Genomic DNA, 27,625 nt, shown 5'->3' on the forward strand with positions numbered 1-27,625 from the left:
AAGTGAGACTCGGGCTCGATTGGCTTCATTTGGCTGTTCGACATGCGCGTTGGGCTTCATTAATTTCTGCTGCTTTTTTGCTAGTCGTTTTTTTTTTCGTGTGTTATTTTTGTGTTTTTCGCAGCATTTGACATTTCCTTAGATGGCAGCATATTTAATGGATTGCCAAAAGTTTCGACCTTGCTCAAGTGTTGAGTGCTCCGAAAAGTGAGAAGTGTGTCGTCAAATGAACCGAGAAGTGAGCGCAACGCGGAAAAAGGGGAAAAGTCGGAAAATCTTTCAGTTACTTTGTGTGCGCCCTCCCCGCCCCTACCACAACCCCTGGGCAGCTGTAGGTATTACTTAATGCAGGCCTTTTGTTTATGCCAGCGGCAATTGCTTTGTTTATACTTTTGTATACCTAGTTGATGTTGTTCTCGTTGTTGTTTTCTTTTTATTACAAGTAAAAAGTGCCACTTGCACAGCTGCCATTTAAGGCCAGGAGCGGAAGGCGGAGCAGGGGCTGGGTATGGAATGGGAAGTGTGGCATTGGCCCGGCCATTGAACCCGAGTATGATGCAAGTTTTCATTTACTGAATGCAACTACCTTGCTGCAGGGGAAAAGTTCACGGAGAATGGATCGGAATTCTTACAAGGTGCCATTCGATTTATTTAAACTGATTGCAACAAGATTTGAGCCGCAGGAAATAAAATGAATAAAATAGGTTGCGAAAGTGAGAAAAATTAATTAGCTAACTGAGAAAACAATCGAAAAAGTTAGCTGGGATATAATATACTTTCTTGAAACTCGATTCATCGTGACGTTAAGGCTTCTATAAGATTTTAATGAGGAATATCAAACTTTCCTTTCAATCAAAAGGATCTGTTCATGTATATGGAGAGAATTGGGGTTCAGAATAATTAACTAAAACTAGACGTAAGTGTTCAACTACGGAATAACCTTTAACCAGCTGAGGGCTGACTTAATTATTTCTTCTTCTTAGATACTCTTCTCTATACACACATACACACACAAAGAGGCATGCCTTAAACTACGCAATGTGCTTCCATTTTCGGAAAATTTCATTTTTGAAGACTTTCAGAAAATGAATATGAATTTCTAATAAATATATATACCAAAAATCGGGGCATCTATCTGAAGGGAATATGATATGATATATGATATATGACTTTAGTAGGAGGTAAAAAGTAAAGTAAATTATTTTATACGACATTTGGTGACTCAGGCACTTAGATGTTCCCTATAAGCTATTTTTATTATTATATAATTTTATATATTATTTATGTATATATATTTATTTATTGTTTTTTAAGCGCATTTAGTATGGAAATTATTAGTCTTAGCTTGGAGTCTCTAGCTATAATGTTCACTAGGCATATAGATTAATATTAATAATAAAATAATATTAGATTAATAATTATTAGATAAGTAGTAGGTATATAGAGATTAGGGTTCGCACAAGCTCTTACAAACTCACTTTAAACAATTACGAGGCATAAAATATATGTAAATTGATTATGTACAGCTTTTATTGCCCTCTATCATAAAATCCGACACTTTTCAGCTATTACAAAAAAGAAATCAATTTATTGTATAACATATGATGACACTTTACGCTGATTCAACAACAACTGCTTCCCGTTTCCCACTCTACAACAGATTATATTCAAAAAATAAACACTTACAATTACTCAATATTTGAACTGAACTCAGGTCTCACTGGGCCATATTTGAGTTGGGGCTTCAAGTTGATTTTTTTTTTTTTTTTTGGCAACGTTTCGAAGTGTGGCCCGAAATCGGATTCAAAGTGCGTGGCTCGATTAAATGTTGGCCGTGTAAACAAACACGCACGACAACAACTGAGATGGCGGCCCAGCTAATTTGTATTGCCAAAGAGACCACACAGCAATCGAAAAATAAAAGAAAAACCTGAAACTGATTAATGGGCAACGCGCAACAGAAAGCAAATCCGTTTTCATTTTGGGGCAAAATTGAAAAGCCAATCGCCGTTGTTGTTGTTCTTGGCTGTTCTTGCTTGTTCTCGGCTGTTGTTGCGTATTGATATTAGCCGCCAGTTTGTATTTGAGTTGTGTAAAACAAATGATGTGCCGGCCAATTGGACAGGCGGCAATCAAAATGAAGCCACGTCCACGTGGCCATTAATCAAGCCTCGGGCACGGCTCCTCCAAGCCGTACGCCCATTCACTCGGTTCCACCAAGTGTTTGGTAATTGCAAGAGCTGAGAATCCAGTTGAGAAAAAAACAACAAGAAAAGAATAGAGTCTGCGGCACGCCGAAGATGAAATGCTCTTGCTAACATAACTCGAAGATAAATTCTCTATAGAAAAAAACAGAATTTGGGTCCGCATTTGTATATAGCTACAAGATATAGTATTCCCATGTAGGCTGATGTATAAGGAGCAAAAGCTTTTCGTTTCGTCCGATTGTTCCGATATAAACTATAAGGTATTGTACGATCTGGTTGGTTCCAACATATATACTGTCTGCAGCAAGAAGACGAAGATTTGCCAAATTTTGTCAAGATTCTCGCAGTCGGATTAATTAACATATAAATGGATAGGTTGAATAAAAATATACCAACTCGTTTAATGATTGGGAAACATATATTAATAATGAGGCTATGTCTCTTTCTGTGCGACTGAATCGTGACGCCCTTCTAGAAGCGCATAAACGAGCAGAAGAAACGGTTTAAAAACAAATTAATAGTGCGGCAACAATAATGGCGGGGCCCCTAACCCTACCTGGGCATCGGGTAGGGGTATTCTTCAAATGTTTAATTAGTTTGCAGAACAAAAGAAATTGTTGTTCTGGCTGTTGTTCTCGTTGTGGTTCTCGTTGTTGTTGTTGTTGTGGCAGAAAGGCGTCTGGGTTCGAGTTCAATTAAAGCCGCAAGCTGCAAAAGAGTCAAAAAACGGGAACTTGCACTTTGAACTTTTCGGCCAAAAGAGCTGCAGGGAACTGCCCCACCCCGCCCCGCCCCGCCCCGCCCGTAGGCGTCGATCCTTTTGTCAAAGGAGCCGGCCATAAACAATGAGTAGCTGGCCGGTTTGGCGGGGTTGGCGGGCTTTGCCCGCCCGAAAGCCTTCCATTTGCAAATAATTAAAATTGTGCGGCAAAAAAACTGAGTAAATGTGAAAATGTGCCGGAAAATTGTGTGCAAAACAACAAAACGAAATTGGAAGAAAAACAATTTAAGCACACAAAACGAGGGCGCCGAAATAAAATAGTAAAAAGTGCTGTTAATGCAAATAAAATGCAGGGGAAAATAAAAATAGCAAGAGAAATGAGCAGAAAGTCGATTATTATCTGCCATAGGCCGAAGTTTTAATGCTCTAATATCGTAATATAATATATGAATAATATATAGAGCTGACCAAAATTAATATGATGGCAACTTAACTTGATAGCAAGGAGCATATAGAAAATATATATCTAAAAGTTATGGAAAAGTACCGATAATAATATAATCAGCTTTGATTAGGCTCTATAAACTTAGATCATTTCCTATAATTTTTATTTTATATTATTTATTGTTTCGTTTTGAGTCCGGGCAAAAGATCTTTAATGGAAAAAGATTGGGACTAAAAAAAATGAGTATGTCAAAGTACATATTGCCCCAAGAGAGCTGTCCTTTGGCACTGTATTTCATTCCACTTAACGTAAAAATTAGAATATTTTTTTTTTAGAAAGGGTATTTGGCAAAGAAAAAGGCAAAAAGTCGCCCTTGGGAGCCGTGGGGCAGCGGGTGGCTGGGGCTGGAGCTGCGACTGCGGGCGCTTTTCTCTGGCTGTCGCACCAAATTTTTAGTTAATTAAAACTAAAAGTGAAAATGCGCAAATTGCGGGTAATAAAAAGCGCTTTGGGGCTGCCCAAAAGGCGATAAACGACAACCAGAATTTGAATAACGGCAAGGAAAGCGTAGTAGAAAATGGAAAATTGAAAATCGACAAGGCAAAAACGATGAGAAGCAATATTCCGAAAGAAATATGGCAACATGTGCAGGTTGCTGCCACAAGGAAGAAGAAGCAGAAAAACAAATGCAATTTAATATGCAAGCACAACAAAAATGATAAAAAAAAATATATATAAAGAAAAAATAAAAATACAATTGCGCAAATTGTGGAAATAAAATGCGAATGCAAAACGTTGCAGCATAAATGAAAAACAAAAATTTTCCACACGTTGACAAAGCACAAGGCTGGCAGTTGGAGCTGGGACTGGTCCAGCTTTTTGTATAGCCCAAGCTGGGCGGGTGAGGACAAGCGGGGAGGGGGGCAGGAGCTAACTGGCCAACAAAGACCTGGCTGACGGCTAAGCGCAGCTGCCTGCGACCAGGACTTTATCCTGTTTGAGGTGACATAGAATTAGCAGCACTTGAAATGCTGCAAATAGCGGGAATCCCAGAGAATGCCAAGTGCACGAAAGCCCAGTGGAGATGAGAGAAGCATGCGAAATGAGAGAGTAAGGGAGATGGAAAGATCGAAAGAGAGATAGAGGGAAGAGAATTAGCTGTTGACTAGCAAATACCCTGTTGATAGCATATCAAAAGTATGTTTAGCCGATTCTGAAAAAAACATGCTATACATTTTATGGAAAATATATATCTTTGATATATCAACAGACATACAAATATATACATGCATGCATGTATGGCGTTTTGCATATATAACAATTTGCATGCGTACATATATGTTTGGGAGCATGTCTGCATGTATATGTACATATGTTAGAATATATACGTATACATGTTTGCTTGTATGTACGGCAACATGCAACATACATAAACACATGCATACATGCATACATACATACCTACAAACCTAACATACCATGTATGTACCTAACATACCTACATACTTACATACCTACATACATAAATACCTAACATACATACTCAACTTCCGGAGTTACTTGAATTCTTGAGAATCGAGGAGGAGAGCACCCTGTAGCGATTCTTTTTATTTAAATTTGCAGCACAGCGACAAATAAGCTTAGTATGCGTTTGCTGTTAGAAAACAAACATGCATGCATACATATGTACATAAATGCATACATACATGCATGCATACACTTATACGCCCACACACACTTTATTTATTCGTAAGAAGTTTGCATATAGACATAGTTCAAAATGTCCCGCCACCATAACTCGGTGAAATGCTATCCGATTTTCACGAGGTTTGGTTTTTTATTCATGGTTTGACCTCTTGATCGATTCGATTTGACATCAAAATCTGACATCATTATTTCTGGTCGAAATTCATGTGAAAATGGTACTCTCAAATATTCTTTATAAAGACATATGGTACAAAATTTCCCACGCCACTCTGAACATCGATACTTATCGATTCGATTGAAAAGTTGTGATCGATTGCTCAAATAGACTAATCTAATCAAAGGCCAAGTCTCCATTGTTGAATAATTTATAACCTTACATCCAATCCGAATAACGTTCTTCTAATTGGAACGTTTCAGGAAACATCTTGAGAAGTTAATTGCAAGTTCAGGCAGCCCTCTGATATCTCTATATTTACAATTAAGGCAGGGATTCCTTTTTGTTGCAGGTACTTGATACGTTCGGGTCCAACTGAAAATTAAAGAGCTGCTGCCGGAAACTATGCAAATATCATTCTTGTTGACCAGGGACACAAAAATGTGAGCACATTGGCAAGCAAATAGCAAAGGAGGCTGCAAAAAACTGCACAGCAAAAAAATGCAGATTAAGTCAACGACTTGCCCAGAGGTGCAGATGGAGAGAAGATGAAAGAAGCAGAGCCAGAGAAAGGCTAGAGAAAATGATAAAAATGTGGCAGCCAGCTGGTGAGGCCCCCTCCCAAGCTGTGGGCATAGCCATAACAGCAGAGGCAGATACACTTGGAGAAAAACCCATGTACCTAATGTTAATGAAAGAATTTGGATTAAGAAAAAGTAAATTGCTGGAAGTGAATTTTTTATTGAAGATTTGCATTCCGAAAATAAAAAAAAAAATCATATAAGTATTTATTGCCCAAGCGAACATTTGCACTTGATTTAAGTACAAAGTGCACAACATTTTCTCGGAGTGCACTGATATATAGAGGGCTACCAGATACCAGACAGTACTCTCTCTCTCTCTCTCTCTCTCTCTGCATAAACACCTATTTGTTCCCGTCTCAGGGCCCCTTTGCATGACAATTAGGTGCAAATGAGTTGAAACGCATGGAGACGGCGGCTACATTGGCTCTAGATCTGCTTTCTCGGCCTGCTTTGGCTTTGGCTGTGGGGCAACACCCTTGAAAAGATGAAGATGAAGGCGTCAGTTGCTCCAGTCCCCACTCCCCCCCTCCCTCAACACAGCACCGCTAGCCCCCTCCCACGCCCACACCCTGCCCTCACGATAAAGCAGACCAAACAACATTTTCCATGTTTATTTCAATTGCATTTGTCGGCACAAAGACCCCTTATGGCAGGGAGGGGGGGAGGGCGCAAGGGTTGGGAGCTACTCATAAATTGCGTTAAAAAAAGAAGAGGAAGAAATGGAAATTATGAAAAATGCCAAGTGAAGTGGGCCTCAAACTGAAGGCGTTACTGAAAAATCATCATTAAAAATTAGCTGCACTAATTTGTGTGAAAATTGGGTCACAATCGGTCGAAGTGTGCTTGGGCGAGGGAGAGGGCGAGAAAAAAGGGGGACGGCTGTGGATTTGAACTAAAAGTAGGCATGGCCTGGCAATTGCCTGCGGCTGCATTGCAGGAGGAGTGGGCGGGGGGGAGGCAGCGTGTGCCAAGTCAATGAAGCCACAGCCGTTTAATTGTTTTAATGCCTTGAATTAATTGAAAGGCCCCCTTCGCCCCACCCCTGACATAACCTGCCCCCTGCTCCTCCCTTGCCAGCAACTGATGTTGCAGCTGCGTTGTTTACTAGCGCCAAAATTTCAAACGGGCGGGCAATGTTTGAAGTGTGCCTCCGCTCCCGCCCATGTCAGCCCGCCACAGTCTGTGGCAAGAGCTGGAGACTCATTCGAAAAGTTGCAACAAGGGGCTGGGGAAGGGGCTGGGCTGGGCTGAGTGGCAAGTGTCGGTATCGATTAGTGCAGCAAATAAAATTGAGCAGCAAGGCGCCAAAGCGTTAAGGGCAGCGGGCAGGCGGGCAAAGGCGAGGCTCCAGCATTCGAACCAAATATCAATGCTGTGTTAATAATGAAAAGAGATTAGCCAGATGAAAGTGGAATTGGTTTCCACACCTCCCAGCGGATCGGTAACAAAGTGAATTTTAATGAGAGAATATTTGCATACGAGTAAATAAACAAATAAAAAACCGAAAGTTTACATTGAAAAATACTTAAAGCTGCATTAAGCAGCAATATGCATTTACATTGATCGATAGAAGGCATAAGCGATGCAATAAAGAATATATATATATTCCTGTACTCTGAAGACCAGAAAAGATAAGATAAATTTCTCTGCTTATGTCACAAAATCGAGCTATGTTATCTGGAATAAGGTTCTTATATATTTATACACAGATAGATAATGATTTTATAAGATCAGTAGATTCCCGTAAAAAGATCCAAGTTTCTCTGTTTATTCAACATTATCGATCGATCCAATTTGGATTCTTAAGCCATATGCATATATATTTATATATAGATCGATTTGATATACCTATATAATTATCTCTATAAGATCCACATATACATAATATGCTCAGTGGATTCTCTTATATTTCAGTAAATGTAGATCAAGAAGGAGCAAAAGAGAGAAAGAGGGATTGTCTGCAGTCTAACTGTAAAGCGACGCCAGCAGAGGACACACGCACGAATGCTGTGAGAGCTGGCGAGTTGAAGCTGCTGTTGTTGCCCTCTCGCTCTAGACTGCACATAATGTGCAGGAGCGACACGTTCAGCGTTTCGCAGTGCACTAATACAGCTGCAATTTTCTACACTCGCATCGATTGGGGTTCTAGCAAAATCTTGGGCGACGCCTTCTGTTGTGAGACACAATAAAAGTACGTGGTATTCAGTTGTTGTTGTGATTTTCTGATTCATGTGCATTTCATTTTCATTTTCATTTTAATTTCCCAAAGAGCGGGTGTGAATATGGGCATTGTAAAGCACACATTAAAACGCTTTTAATTGGTAATGGGGTGTGCAATTCGAGCGTCGCTTCATAAATCTCAATTGAATCTGAACAATTATGCCAGGCAATTAATAATAAAAAGCGTGCCATACAAACAATCAACTAATCTACGGCTAAAGATCTATGCGCTACGTGCACTGGCAACCCAATAAACACGAATTAATTTGTATGCCAAGCTCGGCAGCTGAAACCGAAACTAAAACTGTGGAAACTCTCAGCGGGCCATGGGGTACAAATTTGCTTATCATTTGCCTCGAGACGACGGCTTGGAAATTAATGAACAATTAAATTCATTTAAATGTTGAAATCCGGGCAAAACTTACACAGAAAAAAATAAAACAAAACACATTGAAAATAGAAATGAAAAATGAAATGAAAATAAAAGGCAAAGAAAATTCAATTTGTATCCACAATTCTTTTAAGAATAGTTCAGGGCTTTACTCTGAGTACCTTTTGTTGCGGCATGACATCATCTTTGGGCCAAGAAATATGAGGAAATGGGAAATTATTTTTCTTTTATCTATAACTTTGATATACAACTGCCAGTTCTTGACTTCCAACTGAACTTCAAAGATAATTTTTTCTCTTTTTAAGACCAGCTAAGGAATCTCTTAATTAATATATGTATACATATAATATTCTCTCCTCTGGAAAGCCTTATCAAAGCTATTGACTATATTATCTGGTTTCTATTGTAAGAATCTGCTTTCGTCTAACTTTGTCTTTTTCTATCTTTTCCTTTGTTTATCCATAACTCGCTCGAATCTTGTGCAACAATCGAATGGTGCTTAAAATTCCCAACCAGTTACTCACATCGTTATTGCGGAGTGTGCTTCTCTCCTGTTTGAGTGCCTGCACTTCCTTGGCCCGCTGTATTTTCTGCTGGCGATGCCTTTGCGCTCGCTGCATCTTCTTCTGGCATTTGCCACGGCAGCCCTCAGGCGCATCAGTTACCTGGCGGGGCAGGGGCTTGTCTGTGTTCACAGCCGGGTAATCAATGTCATCGACTGCTGTTGTCGGGCCAGACTGCGATTTATGCTGATGATGTGGCTCTGGCTTTGGCTCTGTGCGCTCCCACGCTTCCAACTGATATTTGTCTGGATGCCGCAAGTGATACTGGACGTGGCGCAGTTGAAGCGGATGCTTCTCGCCGGGCGCAAATGAATGCAGAATTACCAGCTCGACTGCGCTTTTATCTAGCTTCGTTCTGTCGACATCAGCGGGTGGCAACACGTTGTATTCGTGGTCATTAGCGTTGGCCTCCAGACTGAGCAGGCCAAGCTGCAGGCACACATACAGCACCTGCCACCATATCGTGATTGGCCGCATTTCGTTGCTTTTCAATTAATTAATTGTTTTGATTATAGATCGTTTAATTTTATAGCTTTTATATATTTATTTTTAAATTTTCCACAACACTTGACAAGTTCCTGAAATATTCTCAACACGCGACGCACGACTTTGGTTTTTCTTCTTTTTCTTTTTTGATCAGATGCGATTCATGAATGAAAAACGTAAATGCACTTGTGAATGAATTTTTGATTCAAGCAACTCGCAGCACTCTGACTCTCGCTCCTTCTCTTTCTCTCACCTTGTCTGCTTCGTGCTAAGTAAATGCGCATTTGCTCGCATAGATGCCTATTTCACAATGTAGATACTTATGCGTCTAGAGATACACGCACTTACGGCCAAGAATAGAGCTAAGGCAACTTTGTGCAGTCGACTGCGCTCGAACAACGTTTGATTTCGCCTTCCGGCTGTCAACTGAAGCGAATGCGGCGAAAGTTTGCAGTCGGTTGCATCGAACAAATCATGAACTAAACAGCTGATTGGCAGCTAACATAAGCACACATAGAGCATGTTGCTGCGAGAGAGAGCGGGCGAGTAAGAGGGAGCAAGAGAGTTGCGAGTGCGTGAGTCAAGCAAATGCAGACAGACATGTTGCCGCAAGAAGTTTAATTCGCCTTGGCAGCATGTTGCTGGGCGCATTCTAATAGTCAAAATGTGCAGCATGTTGCTAAGCAAAGTCTAAGGCAGTAATATTCATAATGAAAATAATTTAAGACAAATGCATGAAATAATAATATTAAATAATAATAAAAATACATATTAATCAAAAATAATAATATTAAATAAAAATCTAAATAAAATTAAAAAAAAAAAAAAAAACAAAGCAAACTCATTTAACAAAGTAAAATAATAATATAAAATAATATTGATAATATAACAATAACATAATCATTCAATTGAACTAGTTCGTAAGGAAACATAAAGAAACATAAAAATGACAGTAAGTAATATTTATAAAAAAATAAAATGATTAAATAGAATAATAATACAAAATAAATAAGAGTACTAATAAAAAATAAAAATACACTATATTCTAATATAGATGGCATTTGTCATTTGCTCATAAAATAATATTAACATATCCATATAAATAATTGATATTTTTTGATATGGCAGCATATCTAGAACTTCAACAAATGTAAACCTATTAATATAAATATGTTTTATATGGTTGTAGATCAGTGGAACTAGTTCGAAATGTTGTTGCGTTTGGCAACACGTGTTTATAAACATTTGCATGCGACTGTGTTGCCGTGTTGCATTGGATTAAGTTGTTATTGTTGCACTTGTCAACAAGTCACGCAGCCATTTTATGATTGATCGACTGAATTGGCCGCGTGCAGCGCGTGCAACGTGCAACAGAGTCTTCGTTAAGCTCCTCACTCCCCGCTTCTTGCCGCCCCCCCTCCTGCTGCTGCTGCTGCTGTTGAGGTGTTGCCCACTTGCACTTAATTGCGTGTTGGGGCCAGGCAAATCAACGCCCCGAACGCCTCTGGAATGCACTCTGCGGCTGCCAAACCGTCGGGGAGTGGGGATATGGGGGGATGCAGCTGGGCGCCCTGCCGCGCCGACTGTTGGCCTATGTGGAAAATTTATGTGGCCAGTTGGCAGTGGAGCTCGGTGCGGTCGCCTGGGGCATCTTTGGGGGGCGTTGCAAGTAGCCAGTATTATTGTTGTTGTTGTTGCCGCTGCTGCTGCTGCTGCTGCTGCTGCTGCTGCTGTTGCTGTTGCAGCTCCCGCTGTTGCTGCATAATTGATAAATGTTTACAAATTATTATGTTGCACATACAGCAGCAGCAGCAGCAGAGGCCACCCAGGCTGAGACAAGGGGCAGCAGTGCGGGAGTTTCTTTGAAATTATTCTTCTTTTATTTTATTTTTTTTGCTTTTGCGCAGGTGCGCGACGTTGCCGGCTTTCAGCTGGCGCCAAATGCATTTTGCTGTTAATTAAAATGAATTTCTCAATGAATTTTTTCTTTCTGCCTCCTGAGTTGGCGCGGCATTAAACGATGCATTAGCGTAACGAACAGATCCCTTGTGCAGCGTGTGGCAACAAATGATGATGATAAAATACAGTAAAAGCTGACTGGAGTGAACGCCAAATGATATATCCCCTCAGCACAGAAGAAGTTGCAAATATATTCCTATTTTTTATATTTGAATAAATTTCATAAAATTATTATACAGTGAAAGCTGCCTGCAATAAAAACTACAAAAAATGTTGCAAAATTATTCCTATTATTTCTGTTGAAATAACTAATATAAAATGATGATGATCAAATACAGTAAAAGCTGCCTTGAGTGAACACTTAACGAGACTTAACACTTGTCCACACCAGAGTTGGGCAATAAAAAATTGTAAAAATATTCGTTTTATTCATATTTAAAAATAATTATTAAAAAAAGAATAGATATTTTTTGATGTGGCAATAAATATCCGACTGAAAATTCTGTTCGCCCAAGGCAGGCGCCACTGTTGTCAGCTAAATAAGATCGTATTACTGCCGGAATGTGCCTAGCTAAGAACTTTTTCAATTGAAAATTGAAAATGGAAATCAAATTTGCTGCTATCGAGAGTCTGAGCTAGATGAAGATTGTAAATTCTCAGCCACATCTGCGGACATATCAGCTGCTGTTGCTGTTCCCCTGGGCAGAGTTTGCCATTAGCTTTGTTGTTGGGATTGTTCTCGCGTTTGGCCGCCTTCAATTTGCCTAAGTTGCCATTTGCAATGCCAGAGGAAGAGAGAAGGGGAGAGTGGGAGAGAGAGAGAGAGAGAGCGGGAGAGGTGTAGGTGCCGAGTGAGAGAGGAGCCGCAGCAGCTGGCGCAACCACAAAGACAACCGCAGACAAATATACGTGAATTACAAATACAGCCACAGATACAGATACGGCTATGGATACAAATACAAATTCAATACAAAATGCAAATGAAGCAGAACCTAAATGCGCCGCAAAATCATAAAAATCAAATTGAAAGCGGCCCAAGGGATGGTCGCCGAAGGGGTCGGGTGGGGAGGGGGCTGGGTTTTAGCTAAATAATTGACATATCGAAATCGAAACCAAAGTCAAGGCCTGAAAAGGTGCAGCAATGGAAAGCAAGAACCAAAAACGAACCCAAACAAAGTGAGAAAGTGCTCAACTGGGAGATACCCTAGATTATCATTACAATACTTTCTAGCTTCTATCTACGAGCTTCTTCATTCTTTTTGCTTCTAACTATGTGTAGGGAAAATTCCTTCTTGCTCGCCTATATATCTGCAGCCAAAGACGTTCTCACAGCTGAAAGAGATTTCGGCAGGTGCGCGAAAAGCCAGTCGGCTGAAAAGCCAGATGAAAGGCCAGCTGAAAAGCCAGTCTAGAAATATTGCATCGCATTCGCATGTATAAGCGTTACTTCTCTTTGTTATTATATTGTCTTTGCTAGAGCACAAGGCTCTACCTTACTTTATGTTTGATTTCGCTGGCGAAAAATGAAACTTGATTTATATGTGTATACTTTACGAGAATCTACCTACCAAATTTGGTGTATCTGACTATTTTAATATACGAGTTTGGCTTAAAAAGCCATATCCCAAAACTGATTTTTATCGATATTATAAACATGTAAGGAAATATCGGATAAACAAAGTTATCCGGGCTTTTGCAGTTCCTGACTCTGCCTGAACAAGACTTTGTTTTATGGAGTCTGAGATTCTTTTGCCTGTTACATAAATTTACCCAAAAGCATAATAACCTTTCTTCAATTCAGTGTAGGGTATCAAAAGGTCAAAGTCTAATGAAATCACATTAGAGAAGCAACCGCACAGATAGAAATGAGCAACCCCTAGCCGCAAAAAAAAGATGATAAACCCCTATAATACGCTGCACCCTAGCACTCAGTGTGTGTGTGTGTGGCTGGAGTTTCCTGCTAATTGTGCTTGGGCTTTGCGACTAGGCAAGCCGCTGCCCAGGCACAGCGGGCCATAAAAATGTCAATGTCAAAGAGTTCGGGAATCTCTTGATCTATGACTGTATTTTGTTATGTTTTTTTCCTGCGGCTCAAACACAGTTGACACAGTCCAATTATGTATAAAAAAGAGAAGACAGCTAAACCGTTTACTAAACAAAATTCCACAACAATGATGAGAATGATGATGATAATGTTAATAATGATGCTGGTGATAAAGTTGATGATGAGGGGCAACAAATTGACTTAAGATAAAGTAAGTGCAGAGCAGACTTCCCGCTTGTGGCCCAAGGCCAGCGGAAAAAGGGTGAAACAACGCAATTTCCGGTCGGGGCCGGGGCAGGGCCCGGGCCGAGGTTTAGTTACCATAGCATTCCAAGTCAAATATTTGGCATTTGTTTATTTTGCTTGCTGACACTGCAAGGCAAAAGGGTAGGCCACTCGAAGGTCAGCCCAAGCAAATTAAGACCGAAGAACCGATAAGATTGTTTGCGTGTACTTCTTGTTGTGTCACATGGAAAGCACGACAAACATATTTCAATTGTCTGCAACAGCTCGAAGTCTGAGTCAGAATTGGTCTCTAGTTGCGCTCAATGTCACACAAAATTTATATATTTATTTGCTTTTATGTGAAGCAGTTGCACTTTAAGCCTAACCAGAACGCAATTGTATTTTGAGGGCTGGCAAAATCTTCTAGAAAATTGATACTAGATACAAAATTATTATTACACATATTTTATCCACAGAAAGAATTATAATTAATTAAAAAAAGCTAGCGAATGAGAAGCCATGATCTATAAATATTGTTAAAAATAAATTAGTATTAGTATTAGATTATATATAATATATATTTTAATTAATTTATAGTATATATATATATATTATATAAAATATTTATATAAAATAATATTTAATATGTACATATATATAAAGAACTTTTAAATTAAGTATTGTAAATTTACTTTAGAGAAATCTTAAGCTTAAATATAAATTTAAATGCATGTTTTTTCTATAGTTTTCAGTATTCTTTTTTTTTTTGGAGTGCACAGCAAATAGATGCTGTATTTTACGATTTTCAAAAGTATTTGCTTTAATGAAACCTGATGGAATAGACTCTGCATCTGCAGTTGCCACAAGGAAGCCCAAACACAAGGTCTGCGGCCACAAGGGGCAGCTTTTACGATGCGTTCATTCCCAGGAAGCGAGAGGCGCGAAGCGAAGCAGCTGAAAAAATGTAAATAGCCGCAACAATGAAAACAAATATGCCGAAGCAGTTGCTGGCAATGCAGCTAATGGATGCAGACCCAATGACACAGTTTGCAACTGCAACTGCAACAGTTGGTGGCACCTCCCGCGGATGAGGTGGCAATCGAATTGGAGTCTTTGGAGCCGGCCACAACTGGAGGCTCATTAAAGGAGCTGGCAGCCTATTAAAGCGGAATTCGCCGTGTTGAAAGCCAATGCCGCCGCCAATTAGTTCAAAGCAGTGAGAGGGGGGCACAGGTGGAGCAGGGGAGGGAGCTGGTAGCCGGGGGCCAGATGACGCGTGTGTGTGGCTAAAAATGGAAATGCTGTTGCTCAAGCTGCGGCATCTGAGAAATTTAGAAGGGGGCATTGCGAGCATTTTTTTATAGCTGCCGCCGACACGTGATTGAGTTACAATCTGAGAGAGAGAGGGTGAGTGAGAGAGAGCGGGTAGAGGAAGAAATCTGACATAATAGTTGCTTTATGCTCAGGTTTATGGCTGGGATTATGAACAAACAGCTGTTGCATAAGAAAAGAAAAGCCTGATGTTGCAGCTACATTTGAAATGGATTCAAGCAAAGAAAGCTATCGATAGCAATCAATTTAAGGATAGAATAAAAAGCTGAATAGATTCTTTAGCAGCCATATGAAATAATTATTTGAGCCTGCCTTGATGTATGCACAGCCATTCTCTGACCCACAAGGAGACTTTGCAGGATCCAACCCATCGATCTCCCAACCCAAGTACTCTGATAGATATAAACTAAATCGAATAAATATAAAACTTATTAAGAAATGTTAAGTATGTTAATCCCATGATTGTAAGGCTGGGTTATGATGCTCAAGAACATCATCAATAAATTAGCTAATAAAAGAGAAGAGAATAAAAATATGCACAGCCTGCAGTCGGACAGACAGACTTACAATACAGATAAATATACTATGTCTATGCTATTGATTGAGATCGTGAATATCTATGTACAGTAAACATTCTCTATGGCAGACAGCGATCCTCTCCAAGTGCAAGCATTAATTCTTATAATATAAATAAGTACAACTTGTAGAAACTAGCACTGGAAGCTCTGTTGGACTAGAACTGGAAGTTCTGTTGTAGACAAAAGGGTTGAGGCTGAAATCTGGTTGATTTGCTGCACGCAAATTGAGTGCCAAAAAAACTCCAATTTACTTTTTGCCTATATTTGCACATTATATGAGACATCATCTTAGTGTAAGTATGGGGAATATAATATTGTTCTCGTTCCGAAATCAGAGCCAACAAATTATAGTTATCTGCTTTTTGAACTATTGTTAGCCAAGTCTATTTGCCATAAGCTTGAATAGCTCAATTGTCCGCTTGAACTTAGGACTTAATCAACTTAAGCCCTTGACAACCAGCTAAATGTCTTCATTTAGACGCCTTGCTCTCTCAATTTCTTAATTTTAAACCCAATTTGAATTGTATCAACCGTAAACCAAACAAGGTTCTATTGTTGTGGGCACATTATAAACATGGCTCGAATCGAATGAAATGCATGTCTTGGCCACATTGTAAGCCACATAAACAATTTGGCCAATTCCAGCTAACAGCCACGTCGCACAATAACCATAACCGATGTGATGAAAACTGGAGAGCGTCCGCGGCAAAGTCTAGCTAACACCCAATTGATATATGTATATATGTATGTCTATAGCTGGTCAGCTATAACTACAAGACGCTACGTGCATAGATTATGGCCAAATTGAAATGGCTTCGGCTCTGGCCAATAAATGGGCTGCGACTAACGCCTAATGCCCTGATTGATGGGCCCGACTGCGGCTTAGTCTGGAGTCTGGCAGGGGATCAGGGCACAAGGCTTACAGATCGAGCTGCCAAACAATGACCAACAACAATGAACTGCAAAAGAGGGCCAGCGCAACTGATCCGATGCGATTCGAAACGGTGCCAAGCACGAGGCCAACAGGGTCTCGGCAGCCCACTCGACTTGTTAGGAGGCGTGGCACACAAATACCCTAACAAACTGGCCAGCCATTGTTTAACTAATTGGATTAGTTTGATGCCTAACCAGGCAAAAACCCTGACCAGGTTGAGGCCTCTGTGCGTCCAACTGACCGTCTGTCTCTCAGGTAGGCGGGCCGATTCAGCTGACTCTACGTTTTAGTTGTAAAAATAAACAGGATATTCTTGTTCAGCTGGGCATCTTCTATCTGCCAGCAATCAATGTAAACAACCAGCCCACAACAGCAACAACAACAACAACAACAACAACAAGAATAACAACAACAATAACAATTCCGGCAAGTCATTTCGATTTGTTGCACCTTTTCATTTTGGTTTTATTACTCGTTGATTTTTCGTTGGCGATAACAAAACGAAACAATTTGAGTGCATTTTAAGTGAAATTAAATGAAAATTACTTTGCTTTCAAAACGATTCGAGAATTTAAAAAAAAAAAAAACAGAAAAAACCCCAAATACGAAAACAAACTCAACGCGTGGGCTAGCAATGTGGATAGATTTTTGTATCCATCTAGAAACAAAATTAAAATTATTTTCTTGCATTTTTAATATGAAAAACTGAACTAGACCAAAGTCAGTTTGAATGCATCCAAATTGGCAAAAAAAGACGAGTTTCAGTTTAAAGATTTAAAAATTCTTAGAAATATATGACAGGCAAAATAGATGCAGAAAACCGGACGGAAGGGCTGGAAGCTGGTTCGAAGCATCGAAACCGAATGTAGAGGCTGGAAACCGGTTCAAAATATATGACATAAAGGCTGGAAGCTGGTTCGAAGCATTAAAACTTAACATAAAGGCTGGAAGCTGGTTCGAAAAATAAGTCAAGCCAAGGCTTAATCAAAATAGATCTGAAAAAAGCTGGTTCACAGCACCAAAGTAAGCTGGTTCGAAATATATGGCTGGAAGCTGTTTCAAAGCATCGAAACCAAATCTAAAGGAAGGAAGCTGGTTCGAAATGTAAATGTCTGGCAAACCAGACATTAGAAAAGGAAGCTGGTTCGAGATATCCAAATGGATGTGGCAAACCCAACGTAAAAGCAGAAAGCTGGCTCAAAGCATCGGAGACGAACAAAAATACAGTCGAAATATAGTCAAACCAAGGTTTGACACAAATGAATATGGAAAATAGGAAGCCGGTTCAAAGCAGGGTCCATTCTTTTGTTGTGCTTGGCGCCCTGGTAGGAAAAGCCTTTTCCCTTTTGGGAACTGCCGCTTTAGGTTGACGCTTGCAGCTGTTTTCATCTTTTATCAAAATAAACAAAATATTTTTGCGTAATTTTTGTAAATAGAAAATATAGCGAGCAGCTTATTGAGAAAACATTTCGAGCATCCGATGAGATTTGACTGGACTAAACTTTGACTTGAAAATTAAACGAAAGTTTATGTAAAAATATTTGCCAAGCAAATTAAATTTCTCGCGGCATCGCTTGGCAAAAGTTGGCAGCTAACAGACGCCGTCTGCCATGCAAACAAGAAGCAGAACCAGAAGGAGGCCAGTTCAAACCCTGCGCCGATGCTCGCGCACCCGCCAGGCCGTAAACCGCATGCTACCGACTTAATTGTGCGAAAAAGTTTTTTTTAGCGCTAGAAAAATGCCGCAGAGTGTGGAAATTATTTGACAGGCCGTTAGGAGAAGCGAATATTATGAAATACGTGGAAAGGCCGGGAAACTCAACGAGGCAATAATCAAAATGTACGCGGCGGAAAGACTTACAAATAAAAGCTTCTCAAAGGGAAAATACCTTTACCTTTAATTTTGTGCAATGGTATCTATTTTTCTTTTCAAATAAATAACCTTGCAGGAAATGAATTTGTTCATGTGCATGATTCTATCAGAAAAGTTTGCAGCTAACGATTTCCCTGCGACATAATAAGAAAATGCTGAAAATGTCGAAAATACAAAGAAAATAAGCCAAAAGCAAATCAAATCAACGCAAAATTACATGAAATACCTTTGCAGCTCGAATTTTCTTCACGTGGTTTTCCACGCCAAAATAAGAAAGAAAAACCAAAAAAACAAAAAATGAGAAAAATGAAAAAAGAAAAGCCCGCAACATTTATGACGAGCCAAACGAGAGCTTGCATTGCAGTCGCATACAGGCTTGGCACTCAGAAGCCCGAAAACGCACTCAAACAATGTCACACACAGATACACACGCACACACACACACACACACACACACACTCACAGAAGCACCCACACATATGCCATGTGCTCATGTAGAAGAATTGTTCTTGAACAAAACTCAATGATGCGCGCTACGAACAACGAGCAACAACTAAAAAGTGTAATACATTGCAAATGATAGACTAAGGGAATACCCTGTGAGATATGTCTAGAAATAAAATAGAGATTTAGAAGAAAATTCTAGATTTGAAAATATATAAAAGGTTCTAGATTCTATATTTAATAATAGAAATAAGCAAAGATCAGAAGATTTTGGCGAAGAACAGTGTAAATGGGAGCTTTATCTAGAAATGGACATAGAAAATATTTCTGCAATGGACTATTTAAGATTTCAGGTTTTAGATCTTAAAAACATCCAATAGTTTCATGGAAGATAGTGTAAATTGAGAGTTAGGTCTAGAAAAATATTGTAGAACAGCAATATATTTTTCTAATAGAAAAGTTAAAGCACACTTTTCTGAAGGCTAGTGTAAATTGAAAGCTTAAAAGCTTTATGCTAGGTGAAAATGTTTGTTTAAGAAGTGCAGAGTGAAACGTTTCAAAGCTTTTCCGGTAACACAAGTCGTGCTTAGCCTATGCCCACAACAGCTACAGGGTAGCACTGCGTGTGATGGAGAAGGCTGCTAAAAATTGTGAGCTGCATTTTAGACAAGTGCAATCGGGCGGTGATTGTGGCAGTTCAGTGTCTATAGAGACTGTGTGTGTGTGTGTGTGTGTTGAGTTCATTCAAGTGTGTGTGTGTGTGTGTGTGTGTGTGTGTGTGAGGGAAAGAACTCATCTCTGAAGTGGCAATAACGAGTGTTGACGGTTGAAATTGAAACACAAACGGTTGCAGCAGCCCGCCCTCGCCCTTGCCCCAGCTGCCGCAAAGCCAAGCCAATTGCTGTTGCCACTATTTGTGGCATATATATAAAAAAAAAAAAAAAAAAAACAGAAATAATGAAAAGGTTATATGAAAAGTCTGGCTCGCGTGTGGCTTATCGCGTTGCGCTCCAAATTTTAATTGGACAGCCAAGTTGCGGGCGCCCAATAGACGCGGACTGAATATATGTACCTCTTATCACTGGCCAAATAATTAATCAAGCCAAACAAAAGCTGGAGAGTGTCTATGTGTGTCGAGTGTCACGCCCAGGAAGCGACAGCTTCGAGGCGAACGTCAACGCGACGTCGTCTGGAAGCGCCAGTTGATTAATGAGCTGCGATGCCAGCCGCTTAGAGCTGAGGAACAGCAGGAGGGACAGCTCGGAAGAGGAGGAGGAGAGACGCATTGCAACCGGTTGAAGGAAAATTCATTCAACTGCAGGATTTTCCAGCTAAAGTGTTGCCAAACCCCCCCACCGACCCCACCGGTAACTGGGGAAATGAGCTGCTTGTTACGTGACCAAGGCTTCAACAGATAAACACAGCAAGAGCAGGGGCTGCAGGGGCTGCGGGGTGCATTAGGTGTGACTGAAGGATTGGCCAAATAGCATTAGGAAGCGGCTGTCTGAGCTGGGATTTAGCTGATGGGCATCAAAGACCCGTGTCGCATGGAAAGCGACAGAACGGGTCTAAGCTAAACTGAAGATAACTAAGTTATTTATGGAAAGGAAATCGGTGTAATATCTTGACTAGGAAAGATGGAAAAATGTAAAGTAAATCTAAGATTTCATAGCATAAACATGATATCAGATATTTGCGAGACGTTTAAAGATCACAAAAGTCAAGGACTTCACTTTTTGCTTTCGCGTTATAATTCCCAAAGAGTTTTAGCGATTGAAAATGCATTTGCTTAACGTAGTTTAATAAATATATATAAATGTATAAAGTCAATATTAGATATCTGATTATAAAAATAAACTGAAATACTTGATAGGCGTTACATCCGTAGGGCTATCTTTAAGGATCTGGGACAAATACATAAGCCGAGAACTTCACTTTTGTGCGCTTTTGCGTTGCGATTCCCAACAAGTTTAAGCTGCAAACGAAAGTCGTTTGCTTGACTTATTTGCAAGGCGCAAAGTCTGTACATTATACAAAATCTGTTGACAAACACAAAAATATGCTTTACTTTTTGTATTTGCTTTGTAATTCTTAAAGAGTTGAAGCTGGAAAGATTGAAAAGGCATTTGCTAAACTGGACGCGATGGCTTGCCATCTGCTTGTGAGACCTAGAACCTGTTCATCTTAAAACTTAAATCCCTGTTTCCGCAATTGAAGCAATAATTGATAAATTGTATAAGTTGCATTGGGCTATTGTGCAATCTCTGCAATGTGTTCATTTTTGCTTAACTTAACTTCACATTGAATTGATCATCAATCATTTTATGCTTCACACTTGTTCATATTAAAAATGCTAAGCCACATAATTATTTTTTATTTTTTGTGTCCAGATTTAAGTGCTGAACAAATTACAAAACCCAGTTAGTTACAATCGCCAAATGGCAAGTGGGGGCAGACATCAATCATTTTTCGAAACACGCAGCGTATATCCATGGCAACCTAATCAACTCATCAGATGGCATTTCATGTGCTGGGCCCCATGTCCCACACATCCCACATATCGCACATTCGACACATTCACACAAGCCACTTCCTTTAGTCAATCGCATATGCGAGTTCTTTCCCTTCTCTCTCCCACTCACTCTCCGTAGTCGCACGTACCACACGGCGTATGCGGATTTTGTTTTTACTCTCGCCGGCAAACTGCGTGTTCGCATTCTGCTAAAGCGAAATTAAGCTGCTGTTGTATGCATCCCAAATTGAAATGCATAACAGATTCGCAGCGGCAACAAAATGCAACCCACCAACAACAACAAAAACAACAAGAGAATAACAAGAACAATAATCAGTGCCACAAATCAAATCAAGTTACAGCTCCGCTGAGTAACTGCTGCATTTGCGAGTCGCAGTCGCAGTCACAGTCACAGTTTCCAGTTGTGAGAATCGCGTGAAGCGTCGTGACACGAATGATATTATTTAAAATATCGAGCTGATTTTGGGCATAGAATAAGTCCAAATATACAAAACGCTGTCAACTAAAGATCGATCGATCTTTGTACTCATCTCGGAATGTCTTTTTTTTCAAGATGCCAGCCAGCTAAAACCTAGATGTTGTAAATTTCTATATATAGTAAATACCTAGAGAAGCTTTCATATAGAAAATACTTAGAGAAGTTTTGTACATATAGAAATATATAGGAAAGTTTTCTATATATACAAATATTAAGAGAAGTTATTCATATATATCGTTAAATTTTTATCATTAATCATAGTCACGAGTCACGCGTCCATCTCTAGCTGCCATGCAGAAAAAGTTGCCATTCACTTTCAATGCAATCGCAATTGCAATTGAAATTTAATTTTGATAGATTTTCCAGCATTTTCTAGTTGTATTTTCCACTTCTTTGCTATATTTTTCACATTTTTGTTTTTACCATTTTGTATGCGCACTGTGATTTGTGCCGTGCCCACAGACAAGTGCAGCTCGTGAAGCAGTTTTGTAGCAAGTGTTTGCGCTTGCATTTTTCGAGCGTTCCGCGTGCTCGGCACGTGACCCATTTTTTTACGTCTTTTTACATATTTTTAGCCATATTCCACATCTCTTTTTTTATGTTTTGGCGCCCCTTTAGCGCGCGGGCCTGCTCGAATTGAAATGTAATCAGAAATTGCACTGCAAATGCAGCTAACGCGTTGTCAAAGCACTTCGTGCCCCACGCGGTTGCAAGTTTGTGCCTTGAAGCAATTTGATTTTACGCTGGAATTCAGCGATAAAACACTCGCCGCGACTCTGACAAAATATCTATGCGCCACTCTCTCTATCGACGGCGACTCCAATTCCCATTTCGAGAACAATTCCGAAACTATTTAACGCCAAATTGCAAGCGATCAATCTATCAATTGAGTTTTTGCACTTGACGGCCTGACAAATTGCTCGAATCGCAACAAAAGAGATTTGCCCGAATGCACTTTACAGAAAATTCGCTTTAAAGCTAACGATAAAAGTTGCCTTGTTAGAAATATTTTTCAATTTTTTACTCATTAAATATTTATCAATTAGAATCTTTGCAAATAAAACTGCACAAATAGCTGTTATCGATATATGTTTAACATAACCAATACATATATCGGCTTTGTTATCGCTATCGAAAAACAGTGTTATTAATTGTGGCGAATGATGAACAGCTAAATTTTGAAATATAGATAATTTATCGATCCATTTAAATGTTTACTTGTATCGATATTATCGATAATATTATAAAATATATCGACCTATAACCTTTGAACTAATGAAAGCATACAATTTATCGATATTTAAATAGAGCTGCTTTCGATAAAATTACATAATTTTCGATATATTAATGGAGTTGCCTTGAAAAATATGACATAAATGAACACTTAATTGTTCGATAAACCGATTGTTAATCGATCAACAAATAAACTCTGATATCTGCTTAATTTGTACGAAAATCGTGTCTTGTCTGCACTTTAAATGTGTGAATAAGATTTTTGCCCCGCCCGATTGCACAATATGTCGATCGAATTATTTCAATAACAAATTCTTAATTTGCAATGTTGCTGTGCAACTGCCGTAATCCAATTAAACAAACCTCATTTCAGAAGCAATTAAACAATTTCCAGATCAACTCGCCGATGGTTATATGAAACGCAGCCCACGCGACGTATGCGTTATGCGAGAGCGCCAGAGTGTATGCAATATATATTTTATTTTTGGTTCTGTGTTGGCTTTTTTATGAATTTCTCTTATTTATTGCGATATGCGATACTCAGACTACTTGGCGCTGAGACTAAAATTAATTAAGCCAAAACTGAAACATGACACGCACTCAACTGCACGGCTAATAAGCAGCACGTGCCAAACCTCTCGCTGGGGAAATGGAGGGTTGGCGGGGGGACTTGGAGGTAGTTCTGTTCTGTCACGCTGAGTCTGATGTCGGTACAAGCATTATGACGGCATTTACACTTCAGCCGAGGCGCTGCGAGAATTAGAGGCTCCCAGGACTTTGCAGCTCATAAGGCTTACGAGCACAACTGTGGCGCTGCAATGGCCAATGCCTGACCAATGGCCATTACTGAATAACTAACATTCCAGTTTAAATTCCTTGCCTAGCTTTAAATTTCAAACTATGCAAAACTAAATCCAAGGCGTGGGCCAAAACTCAATTTGGGAAAGTGGAGCAGGACGAGAGCAGCTGCTGCTGCCTGTCCGCCTGTCCGCCTGTCCGCCTGTCCGCCGCGTGCCATCGAGAATGTCTAACATGTGGCAAGTCAGTTGGCAGTCTACCACACCCACCCACTACCCGCTACTCCCTCTGTCCACTGGCTAAAATCTGGCTACAGCCACGCCACCTGCCCCCCCTCAAAGTCGCCTACTCCGGCGACAAACAGCGCCGCAGTTTTCTGTTTGTTTGCCTTGTGAACGAACGCAGCGAATGGCGCTCTGCTCCGAAGGCCAGCGGCAGGGGGCAGCGGGCGGAAGTAAGGGGGGGAGGAACATGTACTGGACTTATTTCACTGCACTAGACACACCATCCACCACCCTCTTAAAAAACAAACCCGAAATTTTCAATTATGCCAAAGACGCCTGCAAATGCCCTGAATATAAAACTGCAAAAATTGAGTTTGTTTTACTTTTTCGTATAGATGCTATACGGAAAGCTTTCATGGGGCAGATCTTTGAGGCATTAAACATATATGAACAGCTTATAATATTTTATAATTTTATCATAAAGCCTGACTCTGTCCGACTCTGAAAAAATAAAGCATTTAATGAATTAATTTATACAGCCTGCCAATTGGGATTGGAAGTATATTGAATAAACTTCTAACTCCTCAATTTCTTTTTAATCATGCTTGCCCTGCTCTTTTGCTGTATTTCCAAGTCAAAAATAAAATGTATATGATATAATGCTCAGCAATCCCTACTTTTTAGACAGACTATAAAACTAAGCATAAGTAAATGAATGTAATATATTAAATTAATGTAAAATATAAAAAAAAGGTAAATAGATAAAATTAAAATATATATACGAGCTTTTCTTATATGAATATATAATATAAATATTTTTCTAACCTTTCGACTCACTTAAAAAACTGCAACAAGCACGCCGCAAAACGCGCTATGCCCAGAAAATGTAGAGAAACAGACCAAAAAAAAAAAAAAATACAGGAAAACTTGCCTGAGTTTTTAGGGCCATTGCGGAGGATGTTTAAAAGAGGTTGTAGCGGTGTTTTCTCTAGTTTTTTTGAGTGTAGTTTTTGTTGTTGTTGTTCTTGTTGTTGTTGTGGCTTGTGGCATATCTGCTTGAAATTCATTTTTCAGCGTGCTGCACATGATGCGCTGCAATTTGGCTAGAAACGGTAGCAGGACCAGCTACCAGGGGGTACGTGGTGGGGGCGGAGGCGGGTGGCCAGCAGTTGGAGCTGGACCAGGTCTACGAAAACGCTGCGCCTTTAAAGGATTTGGGTTTATTTGCGAATGCGGCCATATGTGAGAGATGTGCGATATGTGCGTAGCCGGGCAAATATTTTCGCATGCTAGTCGCATGTTGATATCTGCAAATCTGCGAAACACACAAAAAGTAATCTTCTGTTTTTGGGCTGGAGCAAAGCCTGTCAATGCTATTGATGGATTTGCGCGACCAGACAAAGTCACGTTTTATTACAGTATTCAAATGCCGGTTCTAAGTAGCGTGCAATGGGCTTGGCTTATCGACTAGAATATACCCTGTAGCTCGTCTAAAATTGTCGTGCTCAACTATAGTTTAGCTATAAAATCCGAAACGTATATTAACTGCTCTTATTATCTATCTATCTCAGCCATTAGGCATTTATTTCCACCTTAAATCTTCTTTATATCCATAAAAAGGACTACTTGCTGCTGTCTTCTATTTGAGCAATATATATCACAATTTTTCAACATTTGCATACATAATTCGTTCTAATCGTTTCACAATAGACCGAGCCCGACTAGAAAATTAACTTCTAGTTTGATATAATGAATGAGCCACTCCCCTTTACACGCCCTACCCGCCTCCACAGTCTCGGTTAGCTATAGAATTTTTAGCCATTTTGTCGAGGCGTCAGCTGAGTGACATTTTGCGGCCAGTTGATGGACCGCCTGAGCATTTTTGGTCTGCAGAAAGCAGGCCCAAAAACACACACACACACACAAAAAGTGTCCAACTCTAGGGGCCAACTGGGTTTAATAGAGGTGGTCGAGGGGCGTGGCCGTGGGGAAGGACCAAAGGGCAAGTGCAGCAGTGTGTGTGGGGACTGAGTGTGGCCCGCAAGTTTGTCAACACGAGGCAAATATTTGCAGGCATCGACTTGGCACTGGATGTTGTTGTTGTCGTTGTGGTTAGCTTTACTGGGTTGCTGAACAACAACAACAACAAGAGTAACAGCGACAACGGCAACAATTGGTCACGATCACTTTGGCTTTATTGTTTTTCTGGGCTTCATTTTGCTGTCTCTAGGTGGGAAGTGTGTGTGTGTGTGTGTATTTTGCTGTCACTTGTGTTGATATGACGTGACTAATGGGCCGTTAGGCGTGTGCTGCGAACAGCGAAAAGACATTGACTAAAAGCTAGAAGGGAGCCTAGAAGGAGAAGGTAGAGCTACAAAATGCTCAGAACAACGACAAAGGCTAATTACGAGCTGAACTCCAGTCCGGTAATAAAAAAGAAGAAGCAAGCCAGTTACCAGTTAAATACTTGCCCGAGTTCAATTCGGATTTGGCCTTTTGGGAAATTCCAATTTCAAGACTCACCTGCAACGAGAAGAATTTTGAAAAATACAAATTACAATTTTAATCAAGTATTTGGTAAATCTGCAGTCCAATAATTCTTAATGTGAACCGGCAGCAGCATTGCCATCACCTTTGTCATTTCGGGCCTGGCCCAAGGCACAGAATTGGCGACTGTCGTTCATTTGCATATGACATCATCGCACAACTTTTGCGCAAAACAAACAAAACTCGGAATGCAACAGCAACAAATAATAAAAAATAAACAAACAGCCAAGCAACGAAAACAGCACAGAGGTAATATGAAACATGCAAGAATAGACAAGTTCAGCTGCAGCTGAATATTAAATACACTTTTTAGCAAGCGAAAAAAAAAGAGTTTAAAGAAAATGTCTTTCATGTGTCGATAGTAGAGCGGGAAAACATCGATATCTGAGACTATCGATGTTATCGATTCTTTTTGAGCAAAGTATTTAGAGCATTGAGAGTCGATAACGATAGTTCCGATAATCGATATCGATAGTATCAAAAAGCAAATATTTGGAAGACATTAGTTAGATTGTTCCATCTTCTCGTAAGGGTTTCTAATTCTAGGAATAATTCGTTAGCCTGCTTTTAAACACATACTCAAAAATTGTTTGAGTACTTACTAACTTAGTTTTTCTGAATTTGTTTGTTCCCCTTGCTTCCCTCTGCCCACTGCGCTAAGCACTCGTTAATTTCGATTTACCTACAACAGTTTATAAACTAAGTACTGCAAGTGCCAAAGAAGTCGAGCAGGTACTCAAAGAAGCTCTTTGCCTTGCCTGCGACTCTATAGCAATCAGATGTAACACAATTCGTGATCAAATTAAAATGCTCTGCTGCTAGGGTATGCAAAAGTAATAATAAAAAAAAAAAATGAGTACTAGTTGGGAGTCGCCAGCAGTAAAATGATTTGCAACTCAGTGCAAATTTATTTGCCTGCCCCCACCCGCCAAAGGCCCGCGTGTT

General features: G+C 39.9%; 1 protein-coding gene across 5 annotated transcripts in view; it reads right to left on the bottom strand.

The window, feature by feature from the left end:
* The window catches only part of Pvf3 (PDGF- and VEGF-related factor 3), a 75,876-nt gene that overhangs the window by 33,854 nt on the left and 14,397 nt on the right, over positions 1-27,625 (bottom strand). The window contains exon 1 of one of the 5 annotated variants that reach the window (XM_015168929.3): positions 8,954-9,902. The exons of 2 other annotated variants lie outside the window; for them this stretch is intronic. In XM_015168929.3, the coding sequence (XP_015024415.1) occupies positions 8,954-9,469 (516 nt within the window). In that variant the 5' untranslated portion in view covers positions 9,470-9,902. Of the gene's footprint in view, positions 1-8,953; positions 9,903-25,025; positions 26,657-27,625 lie in introns of those variants that run through there. 2 more of the 5 variants (XM_032438812.2, XM_032438811.2) reach the window with 2 other exon arrangements.

This window comes from Drosophila virilis, chromosome 4, assembly GCF_030788295.1.
Source record: "Drosophila virilis strain 15010-1051.87 chromosome 4, Dvir_AGI_RSII-ME, whole genome shotgun sequence".
Taxonomy (NCBI): domain Eukaryota; kingdom Metazoa; phylum Arthropoda; class Insecta; order Diptera; family Drosophilidae; genus Drosophila; species Drosophila virilis.